The sequence below is a fragment of the Brienomyrus brachyistius genome, chromosome 23 (genome assembly GCF_023856365.1).
Source record: "Brienomyrus brachyistius isolate T26 chromosome 23, BBRACH_0.4, whole genome shotgun sequence".
Lineage (NCBI taxonomy): Eukaryota > Metazoa > Chordata > Actinopteri > Osteoglossiformes > Mormyridae > Brienomyrus > Brienomyrus brachyistius.
The window spans coordinates 17,054,003-17,066,525 of NC_064555.1; the positions used below are offsets into that span (position 1 = coordinate 17,054,003).

General features: G+C 38.0%; 1 protein-coding gene across 2 annotated transcripts in view; it reads left to right on the top strand.

Annotated features, from left to right (window-relative positions):
• LOC125719555 (trichohyalin-like) overlaps window positions 1–12,523 on the top strand; it is a 48,083-nt gene that overhangs the window by 22,293 nt on the left and 13,267 nt on the right. The window contains exons 10-11 of one of the 2 annotated variants that reach the window (XM_048994434.1): window positions 694–776; window positions 7,332–7,486. In XM_048994434.1, the coding sequence (XP_048850391.1) occupies window positions 694–776; window positions 7,332–7,486 (238 nt within the window). The remainder of the gene's footprint in view (window positions 1–693; window positions 777–7,331; window positions 7,487–12,523) is intronic. The other variant, XM_048994435.1, reaches the window with a different exon arrangement.

Below are 12,523 nucleotides of genomic sequence, written 5' to 3' on the forward strand. Positions count from 1 at the left end.
ATGGACAGAAAAGAGAAATGGAGAAGGAACTGGACAATATTAAAAGGGAGAAAGATGAAATTGATCAAATCAAGTTGCAGCTTCAGAAACAAAAAATGGACATAGACAACTGGATAGAAAAGAGGCAGGAGGAAAAAGACAAGATCGAACAGCTGGCAACAGACCTTCAAAAGGAGACAGAAACATCTGATCAAATAAGAGAAGAAACAAAACTTAAACAACTAAAACTGGAACAGATACAGCAGGAAAAGGACGATATTGAGCAACAAAAGTGTGAGATACAGAAACAGAGAGAGGAAATGGAAAACTGGATACAGGAAAGACAGCAGGAGAGGACTAGGATTGAACAAATGAAAGAGGATCTTGAAAATGAGAAAGACAAAATTGATCAAGCCAGAGGTGATGTAATGAGGGAGACTGTCAAAATGGAAGCCATTAAAGCAGAGATGGATGAACAGAAAAGAGAGATGGAGAAGGAACTGGACAATATTAAAAAGGAGAAAGATGAAATTGATCAAATGAAGTTGCAGCTTCAGAAACAAAAAATGGACATAGACAACTGGATAGAAGAGAGGCAGCAAGAGAAAGACAAGATTGAAGAAATTAAAGCAAACCTTCAAAAAGAAAAAGAGAAAATTAATCAAACTCGAGAAGATAATTTAAGAGAAGCCAGAAAAATTGCAGATATTAAAGTTGAGTTGGACGGGGAAATGGAAGTAATGGAAAATCGAATGGACCAGATTAAGAGGGAGAAAGATGATATGAAAGAATTGAAGGTTAAGCTACAGAAAGAGAAAGAAGAAATGGAACGACAAAAAGAACAAATGGAAGAGCAATTAGGCCAGATTAAGAGGGAGAAAGAGGAAATTGAGCAAATAAAGGCTGAGCTACAGAAGCAAAAATTGAACATTGACAACTGGATACAAGAGAGGCAGCAAGAACTGATCAGTATTGAACAAGTAAAAGAGGATCTTGAAAAAAAGAAAGAGAACATTGATCAAGCCAGAGATGCTGCAGTGCAGGAGATCAGCAAAATGGAAGCCATGAAAGTGGACATGGATGGACAGAAAGAAAGACTGGAAAGGCAATGGGAAGAGATGAAGCAGGAGAAAGATGTGATTGATCAACTGACAGCTGAGCTAGGGAAACAGAAAGAGGACATGAACAACTGGACAGAGGAAATAGAGAAAGAGGTGATGAGGATTGAAGAAATGAAAGCTGATATTCAAAACAAGAAAGAGAAAATTGATCGAGACAGAGGTGATGTAATGAGGGAGATTCTCAAAATGGAAGCTGTTAAAGCTGAGATGGATGGACAGAAAAGAGAAATGGAGAAGGAACTGGACAATATTAAAAGGGAGAAAGATGAAATTGATCAAATCAAGTTGCAGCTTCAGAAACAAAAAATGGACATAGACAACTGGATAGAAAAGAGGCAGGAGGAAAAAGACAAGATCGAACAGCTGGCAACAGACCTTCAAAAGGAGAAAGAAACATCTGATCAAATAAGAGAAGAAACAAAACTTAAACAACTAAAACTGGAACAGATACAGCAGGAAAAGGACGATATTGAGCAACAAAAGTATGAGATACAGAAACAGAGAGAGGAAATGGAAAACTGGATACAGGAAAGACAGCAGGAGAGGACTAGGATTGAACAAATGAAAGAGGATCTTGAAAATGAGAAAGACAAAATTGATCAAGCCAGAGGTGATGTAATGAGGGAGACTGTCAAAATGGAAGCCATTAAAGCAGAGATGGATGAACAGAAAAGAGAGATGGAGAAGGAACTGGACAATATTAAAAGGGAGAAAGATGAAATTGATCAAATGAAGTTGAAGCTTCAGAAACAAAAAATGGACACAGACAATTGGATAGAAGAGAGGCAGCAAGAGAAAGACTTGATTGAAGAAATTAAAGCAAACCTTCAAAAAGAAAAAGAGAAAATTGATAAAACTCGAGAAGATAATTTAACAGAAGCCAGAAAAATTGCAGATGGCAAAGTTGAGTTGGACGGGGAAAAGGAAGTAATGGAAAAGCAATTGGAGCAGACTAAGAGGGAGAAGGATGATATGAAAGAATTGAAGGTTAAGCTACAGAAAGAGAAAGAAGAAATGGAACGACAAAAAGAACAAATGGAAGAGCAATTAGGCCAGATTAAGAGGGAGAAAGAGGAAATTGAGCAAATAAAGGCTGAGCTACAGAAGCAAAAATTGAACATTGACAACTGGATACAAGAGAGGCAGCAAGAACTGATCAGTATTGAACAAATAAAAGAGGATCTTGAAAAAAAGAAAGAGAACATTGATCAAGCCAGAGATGCTGCAGTGCAGGAGATCAGCAAAATGGAAGCCATGAAAGTGGACATGGATGGACAGAAAGAAAGACTGGAAAGGCAATGGGAAGAGATGAAGCAGGAGAAAGATGTGATTGATCAACTGACAGCTGAACTAGGGAAACAGAAAGAGGACATGAACAACTGGACAGAGGAAATGGAGAAAGAGGTGATGAGGATTGAAGAAATGAAAGCTGATATTCAAAACAAGAAAGAGAAAATTGATCGAGACAGAGGTGATGTAATGAGGGAGATTCTCAAAATGGAAGCTGTTAAAGCTGAGATGGATGGACAGAAAAGAGAAATGGAGAAGGAACTGGACAATATTAAAAGGGAGAAAGATGAAATTGATCAAATCAAGTTGCAGCTTCAGAAACAAAAAATGGACATAGACAACTGGATAGAAAAGAGGCAGGAGGAAAAAGACAAGATCGAACAGCTGGCAACAGCCCTTCAAAAGGAGAAAGAAACATCTGATCAAATAAGAGAAGAAACAAAACTTAAACAACTAAAACTGGAACAGATACAGCAGGAAAAGGACGATATTGAGCAACAAAAGTGTGAGATACAGAAACAGAGAGAGGAAATGGAAAACTGGATACAGGAAAGACAGCAGGAGAGGACTAGGATTGAACAAATGAAAGAGGATCTTGAAAATGAGAAAGACAAAATTGATCAAGCCAGAGGTGATGTAATGAGGGAGACTGTCAAAATGGAAGCCATTAAAGCAGAGATGGATGAACAGAAAAGAGAGATGGAGAAGGAACTGGACAATATTAAAAGGGAGAAAGATGAAATTGATCAAATGAAGTTGAAGCTTCAGAAACAAAAAATGGACACAGACAATTGGATAGAAGAGAGGCAGCAAGAGAAAGACTTGATTGAAGAAATTAAAGCAAACCTTCAAAAAGAAAAAGAGAAAATTGATCAAACTCGAGAAGATAATTTAAGAGAAGCCAGAAAAATTGCAGATGGCAAAGTTGAGCTGGACGGGGAAAAGGAAGTAATGGAAAAGCAATTGGAGCAGACTAAGAGGGAGAAGGATGATATGAAAGAATTGAAGGTTAAGCTACAGAAAGAGAAAGAAGAAATGGAACGAGAAAAAGAACAAATGGAAGAGCAATTAGGCCAGATTAAGAGGGAGAAAGAGGAAATTGAGCAAATAAAGGCTGAGCTACAGAAGCAAAAATTGAACATTGACAACTGGATAAAAGAGAGGCAGCAAGAACTGATCAGTATTGAACAAGTAAAAGAGGATCTTGAAAAAAAGAAAGAGAACATTGATCAAGCCAGAGATGCTGCAGTGCAGGAGATCAGCAAAATGGAAGCCATGAAAGTGGACATGGATGGACAGAAAGAAAGACTGGAAAGGCAATGGGAAGAGATGAAGCAGGAGAAAGATGTGATTGATCAACTGACAGCTGAACTAGGGAAACAGAAAGAGGACATGAACAACTGGACAGAGGAAATGGAGAAAGAGGTGATGAGGATTGAAGAAATGAAAGCTGATATTCAAAACAAGAAAGAGAAAATTGATCGAGACAGAGGTGATGTAATGAGGGAGATTCTCAAAATGGAAGCTGTTAAAGCTGAGATGGATGGACAGAAAAGAGAAATGGAGAAGGAACTGGACAATATTAAAAGGGAGAAAGATGAAATTGATCAAATCAAGTTGCAGCTTCAGAAACAAAAAATGGACATAGACAACTGGATAGAAAAGAGGCAGGAGGAAAAAGACAAGATCGAACAGCTGGCAACAGACCTTCAAAAGGAGAAAGAAACATCTGATCAAATAAGAGAAGAAACAAAACTTAAACAACTAAAACTGGAACAGATACAGCAGGAAAAGGACGATATTGAGCAACAAAAGTGTGAGATACAGAAACAGAGAGAGGAAATGGAAAACTGGATACAGGAAAGACAGCAGGAGAGGACTAGGATTGAACAAATGAAAGAGGATCTTGAAAATGAGAAAGACAAAATTGATCAAGCCAGAGGTGATGTAATGAGGGAGACTGTCAAAATGGAAGCCATTAAAGCAGAGATGGATGAACAGAAAAGAGAGATGGAGAAGGAACTGGACAATATTAAAAGGGAGAAAGATGAAATTGATCAAATGAAGTTGAAGCTTCAGAAACAAAAAATGGACACAGACAATTGGATAGAAGAGAGGCAGCAAGAGAAAGACTTGATTGAAGAAATTAAAGCAAACCTTCAAAAAGAAAAAGAGAAAATTGATCAAACTCGAGAAGATAATTTAAGAGAAGCCAGAAAAATTGCAGATGGCAAAGTTGAGTTGGACGGGGAAAAGGAAGTAATGGAAAAGCAATTGGAGCAGACTAAGAGGGAGAAGGATGATATGAAAGAATTGAAGGTTAAGCTACAGAAAGAGAAAGAAGAAATGGAACGACAAAAAGAACAAATGGAAGAGCAATTAGGCCAGATTAAGAGGGAGAAAGAGGAAATTGAGCAAATAAAGGCTGAGCTACAGAAGCAAAAATTGAACATTGACAACTGGATACAAGAGAGGCAGCAAGAACTGATCAGTATTGAACAAGTAAAAGAGGATCTTGAAAAAAAGAAAGAGAACATTGATCAAGCCAGAGATGCTGCAGTGCAGGAGATCAGCAAAATGGAAGCCATGAAAGTGGACATGGATGGACAGAAAGAAAGACTGGAAAGGCAATGGGAAGAGATGAAGCAGGAGAAAGATGTGATTGATCAACTGACAGCTGAACTAGGGAAACAGAAAGAGGACATGAACAACTGGACAGAGGAAATGGAGAAAGAGGTGATGAGGATTGAAGAAATGAAAGCTGATATTCAAAACAAGAAAGAGAAAATTGATCGAGACAGAGGTGATGTAATGAGGGAGATTCTCAAAATGGAAGCTGTTAAAGCTGAGATGGATGGACAGAAAAGAGAAATGGAGAAGGAACTGGACAATATTAAAAGGGAGAAAGATGAAATTGATCAAATCAAGTTGCAGCTTCAGAAACAAAAAATGGACATAGACAACTGGATAGAAAAGAGGCAGGAGGAAAAAGACAAGATCGAACAGCTGGCAACAGCCCTTCAAAAGGAGAAAGAAACATCTGATCAAATAAGAGAAGAAACAAAACTTAAACAACTAAAACTGGAACAGATACAGCAGGAAAAGGACGATATTGAGCAACAAAAGTGTGAGATACAGAAACAGAGAGAGGAAATGGAAAACTGGATACAGGAAAGACAGCAGGAGAGGACTAGGATTGAACAAATGAAAGAGGATCTTGAAAATGAGAAAGACAAAATTGATCAAGCCAGAGGTGATGTAATGAGGGAGACTGTCAAAATGGAAGCCATTAAAGCAGAGATGGATGAACAGAAAAGAGAGATGGAGAAGGAACTGGACAATATTAAAAGGGAGAAAGATGAAATTGATCAAATGAAGTTGAAGCTTCAGAAACAAAAAATGGACACAGACAATTGGATAGAAGAGAGGCAGCAAGAGAAAGACTTGATTGAAGAAATTAAAGCAAACCTTCAAAAAGAAAAAGAGAAAATTGATCAAACTCGAGAAGATAATTTAAGAGAAGCCAGAAAAATTGCAGATGGCAAAGTTGAGTTGGACGGGGAAAAGGAAGTAATGGAAAAGCAATTGGAGCAGACTAAGAGGGAGAAGGATGATATGAAAGAATTGAAGGTTAAGCTACAGAAAGAGAAAGAAGAAATGGAACGACAAAAAGAACAAATGGAAGAGCAATTAGGCCAGATTAAGAGGGAGAAAGAGGAAATTGAGAAAATAAAGGCTGAGCTACAGAAGCAAAAATTGAACATTGACAACTGGATACAAGAGAGGCAGCAAGAACTGATCAGTATTGAACAAATAAAAGAGGATCTTGAAAAAAAGAAAGAGAACATTGATCAAGCCAGAGATGCTGCAGTGCAGGAGATCAGCAAAATGGAAGCCATGAAAGTGGACATGGATGGACAGAAAGAAAGACTGGAAAGGCAATGGGAAGAGATGAAGCAGGAGAAAGATGTGATTGATCAACTGACAGCTGAACTAGGGAAACAGAAAGAGGACATGAACAACTGGACAGAGGAAATGGAGAAAGAGGTGATGAGGATTGAAGAAATGAAAGCTGATATTCAAAACAAGAAAGAGAAAATTGATCGAGACAGAGGTGATGTAATGAGGGAGATTCTCAAAATGGAAGCTGTTAAAGCTGAGATGGATGGACAGAAAAGAGAAATGGAGAAGGAACTGGACAATATTAAAAGGGAGAAAGATGAAATTGATCAAATCAAGTTGCAGCTTCAGAAACAAAAAATGGACATAGACAACTGGATAGAAAAGAGGCAGGAGGAAAAAGACAAGATCGAACAGCTGGCAACAGCCCTTCAAAAGGAGAAAGAAACATCTGATCAAATAAGAGAAGAAACAAAACTTAAACAACTAAAACTGGAACAGATACAGCAGGAAAAGGACGATATTGAGCAACAAAAGTGTGAGATACAGAAACAGAGAGAGGAAATGGAAAACTGGATACAGGAAAGACAGCAGGAGAGGACTAGGATTGAACAAATGAAAGAGGATCTTGAAAATGAGAAAGACAAAATTGATCAAGCCAGAGGTGATGTAATGAGGGAGACTGTCAAAATGGAAGCCATTAAAGCAGAGATGGATGAACAGAAAAGAGAGATGGAGAAGGAACTGGACAATATTAAAAGGGAGAAAGATGAAATTGATCAAATGAAGTTGAAGCTTCAGAAACAAAAAATGGACACAGACAATTGGATAGAAGAGAGGCAGCAAGAGAAAGACTTGATTGAAGAAATTAAAGCAAACCTTCAAAAAGAAAAAGAGAAAATTGATCAAACTCGAGAAGATAATTTAAGAGAAGCCAGAAAAATTGCAGATGGCAAAGTTGAGTTGGACGGGGAAAAGGAAGTAATGGAAAAGCAATTGGAGCAGACTAAGAGGGAGAAGGATGATATGAAAGAATTGAAGGTTAAGCTACAGAAAGAAAAAGAAGAAATGGAACGACAAAAAGAACAAATGGAAGAGCAATTAGGCCAGATTAAGAGGGAGAAAGAGGAAATTGAGCAAATAAAGGCTGAGCTACAGAAGCAAAAATTGAACATTGACAACTGGATACAAGAGAGGCAGCAAGAACTGATCAGTATTGAACAAGTAAAAGAGGATCTTGAAAAAAAGAAAGAGAACATTGATCAAGCCAGAGATGCTGCAGTGCAGGAGATCAGCAAAATGGAAGCCATGAAAGTGGACATGGATGGACAGAAAGAAAGACTGGAAAGGCAATGGGAAGAGATGAAGCAGGAGAAAGATGTGATTGATCAACTGACAGCTGAACTAGGGAAACAGAAAGAGGACATGAACAACTGGACAGAGGAAATGGAGAAAGAGGTGATGAGGATTGAAGAAATGAAAGCTGATATTCAAAACAAGAAAGAGAAAATTGATCGAGACAGAGGTGATGTAATGAGGGAGATTCTCAAAATGGAAGCTGTTAAAGCTGAGATGGATGGACAGAAAAGAGAAATGGAGAAGGAACTGGACAATATTAAAAGGGAGAAAGATGAAATTGATCAAATCAAGTTGCAGCTTCAGAAACAAAAAATGGACATAGACAACTGGATAGAAAAGAGGCAGGAGGAAAAAGACAAGATCGAACAGCTGGCAACAGCCCTTCAAAAGGAGAAAGAAACATCTGATCAAATAAGAGAAGAAACAAAACTTAAACAACTAAAACTGGAACAGATACAGCAGGAAAAGGACGATATTGAGCAACAAAAGTGTGAGATACAGAAACAGAGAGAGGAAATGGAAAACTGGATACAGGAAAGACAGCAGGAGAGGACTAGGATTGAACAAATGAAAGAGGATCCTGAAAATGAGAAAGACAAAATTGATCAAGCCAGAGGTGATGTAATGAGGGAGACTGTCAAAATGGAAGCCATTAAAGCAGAGATGGATGAACAGAAAAGAGAGATGGAGAAGGAACTGGACAATATTAAAAGGGAGAAAGATGAAATTGATCAAATGAAGTTGAAGCTTCAGAAACAAAAAATGGACACAGACAATTGGATAGAAGAGAGGCAGCAAGAGAAAGACTTGATTGAAGAAATTAAAGCAAACCTTCAAAAAGAAAAAGAGAAAATTGATCAAACTCGAGAAGATAATTTAAGAGAAGCCAGAAAAATTGCAGATGGCAAAGTTGAGCTGGACGGGGAAAAGGAAGTAATGGAAAAGCAATTGGAGCAGACTAAGAGGGAGAAGGATGATATGAAAGAATTGAAGGTTAAGCTACAGAAAGAGAAAGAAGAAATGGAACGAGAAAAAGAACAAATGGAAGAGCAATTAGGCCAGATTAAGAGGGAGAAAGAGGAAATTGAGCAAATAAAGGCTGAGCTACAGAAGCAAAAATTGAACATTGACAACTGGATAAAAGAGAGGCAGCAAGAACTGATCAGTATTGAACAAGTAAAAGAGGATCTTGAAAAAAAGAAAGAGAACATTGATCAAGCCAGAGATGCTGCAGTGCAGGAGATCAGCAAAATGGAAGCCATGAAAGTGGACATGGATGGACAGAAAGAAAGACTGGAAAGGCAATGGGAAGAGATGAAGCAGGAGAAAGATGTGATTGATCAACTGACAGCTGAACTAGGGAAACAGAAAGAGGACATGAACAACTGGACAGAGGAAATGGAGAAAGAGGTGATGAGGATTGAAGAAATGAAAGCTGATATTCAAAACAAGAAAGAGAAAATTGATCGAGACAGAGGTGATGTAATGAGGGAGATTCTCAAAATGGAAGCTGTTAAAGCTGAGATGGATGGACAGAAAAGAGAAATGGAGAAGGAACTGGACAATATTAAAAGGGAGAAAGATGAAATTGATCAAATCAAGTTGCAGCTTCAGAAACAAAAAATGGACATAGACAACTGGATAGAAAAGAGGCAGGAGGAAAAAGACAAGATCGAACAGCTGGCAACAGACCTTCAAAAGGAGAAAGAAACATCTGATCAAATAAGAGAAGAAACAAAACTTAAACAACTAAAACTGGAACAGATACAGCAGGAAAAGGACGATATTGAGCAACAAAAGTGTGAGATACAGAAACAGAGAGAGGAAATGGAAAACTGGATACAGGAAAGACAGCAGGAGAGGACTAGGATTGAACAAATGAAAGAGGATCTTGAAAATGAGAAAGACAAAATTGATCAAGCCAGAGGTGATGTAATGAGGGAGACTGTCAAAATGGAAGCCATTAAAGCAGAGATGGATGAACAGAAAAGAGAGATGGAGAAGGAACTGGACAATATTAAAAGGGAGAAAGATGAAATTGATCAAATGAAGTTGAAGCTTCAGAAACAAAAAATGGACACAGACAATTGGATAGAAGAGAGGCAGCAAGAGAAAGACTTGATTGAAGAAATTAAAGCAAACCTTCAAAAAGAAAAAGAGAAAATTGATCAAACTCGAGAAGATAATTTAAGAGAAGCCAGAAAAATTGCAGATGGCAAAGTTGAGTTGGACGGGGAAAAGGAAGTAATGGAAAAGCAATTGGAGCAGACTAAGAGGGAGAAGGATGATATGAAAGAATTGAAGGTTAAGCTACAGAAAGAGAAAGAAGAAATGGAACGACAAAAAGAACAAATGGAAGAGCAATTAGGCCAGATTAAGAGGGAGAAAGAGGAAATTGAGCAAATAAAGGCTGAGCTACAGAAGCAAAAATTGAACATTGACAACTGGATACAAGAGAGGCAGCAAGAACTGATCAGTATTGAACAAGTAAAAGAGGATCTTGAAAAAAAGAAAGAGAACATTGATCAAGCCAGAGATGCTGCAGTGCAGGAGATCAGCAAAATGGAAGCCATGAAAGTGGACATGGATGGACAGAAAGAAAGACTGGAAAGGCAATGGGAAGAGATGAAGCAGGAGAAAGATGTGATTGATCAACTGACAGCTGAACTAGGGAAACAGAAAGAGGACATGAACAACTGGACAGAGGAAATGGAGAAAGAGGTGATGAGGATTGAAGAAATGAAAGCTGATATTCAAAACAAGAAAGAGAAAATTGATCGAGACAGAGGTGATGTAATGAGGGAGATTCTCAAAATGGAAGCTGTTAAAGCTGAGATGGATGGACAGAAAAGAGAAATGGAGAAGGAACTGGACAATATTAAAAGGGAGAAAGATGAAATTGATCAAATCAAGTTGCAGCTTCAGAAACAAAAAATGGACATAGACAACTGGATAGAAAAGAGGCAGGAGGAAAAAGACAAGATCGAACAGCTGGCAACAGCCCTTCAAAAGGAGAAAGAAACATCTGATCAAATAAGAGAAGAAACAAAACTTAAACAACTAAAACTGGAACAGATACAGCAGGAAAAGGACGATATTGAGCAACAAAAGTGTGAGATACAGAAACAGAGAGAGGAAATGGAAAACTGGATACAGGAAAGACAGCAGGAGAGGACTAGGATTGAACAAATGAAAGAGGATCTTGAAAATGAGAAAGACAAAATTGATCAAGCCAGAGGTGATGTAATGAGGGAGACTGTCAAAATGGAAGCCATTAAAGCAGAGATGGATGAACAGAAAAGAGAGATGGAGAAGGAACTGGACAATATTAAAAGGGAGAAAGATGAAATTGATCAAATGAAGTTGAAGCTTCAGAAACAAAAAATGGACACAGACAATTGGATAGAAGAGAGGCAGCAAGAGAAAGACTTGATTGAAGAAATTAAAGCAAACCTTCAAAAAGAAAAAGAGAAAATTGATCAAACTCGAGAAGATAATTTAAGAGAAGCCAGAAAAATTGCAGATGGCAAAGTTGAGTTGGACGGGGAAAAGGAAGTAATGGAAAAGCAATTGGAGCAGACTAAGAGGGAGAAGGATGATATGAAAGAATTGAAGGTTAAGCTACAGAAAGAGAAAGAAGAAATGGAACGACAAAAAGAACAAATGGAAGAGCAATTAGGCCAGATTAAGAGGGAGAAAGAGGAAATTGAGAAAATAAAGGCTGAGCTACAGAAGCAAAAATTGAACATTGACAACTGGATACAAGAGAGGCAGCAAGAACTGATCAGTATTGAACAAATAAAAGAGGATCTTGAAAAAAAGAAAGAGAACATTGATCAAGCCAGAGATGCTGCAGTGCAGGAGATCAGCAAAATGGAAGCCATGAAAGTGGACATGGATGGACAGAAAGAAAGACTGGAAAGGCAATGGGAAGAGATGAAGCAGGAGAAAGATGTGATTGATCAACTGACAGCTGAACTAGGGAAACAGAAAGAGGACATGAACAACTGGACAGAGGAAATGGAGAAAGAGGTGATGAGGATTGAAGAAATGAAAGCTGATATTCAAAACAAGAAAGAGAAAATTGATCGAGACAGAGGTGATGTAATGAGGGAGATTCTCAAAATGGAAGCTGTTAAAGCTGAGATGGATGGACAGAAAAGAGAAATGGAGAAGGAACTGGACAATATTAAAAGGGAGAAAGATGAAATTGATCAAATCAAGTTGCAGCTTCAGAAACAAAAAATGGACATAGACAACTGGATAGAAAAGAGGCAGGAGGAAAAAGACAAGATCGAACAGCTGGCAACAGCCCTTCAAAAGGAGAAAGAAACATCTGATCAAATAAGAGAAGAAACAAAACTTAAACAACTAAAACTGGAACAGATACAGCAGGAAAAGGACGATATTGAGCAACAAAAGTGTGAGATACAGAAACAGAGAGAGGAAATGGAAAACTGGATACAGGAAAGACAGCAGGAGAGGACTAGGATTGAACAAATGAAAGAGGATCTTGAAAATGAGAAAGACAAAATTGATCAAGCCAGAGGTGATGTAATGAGGGAGACTGTCAAAATGGAAGCCATTAAAGCAGAGATGGATGAACAGAAAAGAGAGATGGAGAAGGAACTGGACAATATTAAAAGGGAGAAAGATGAAATTGATCAAATGAAGTTGAAGCTTCAGAAACAAAAAATGGACACAGACAATTGGATAGAAGAGAGGCAGCAAGAGAAAGACTTGATTGAAGAAATTAAAGCAAACCTTCAAAAAGAAAAAGAGAAAATTGATCAAACTCGAGAAGATAATTTAAGAGAAGCCAGAAAAATTGCAGATGGCAAAGTTGAGTTGGACGGGGAAAAGGAAGTAATGGA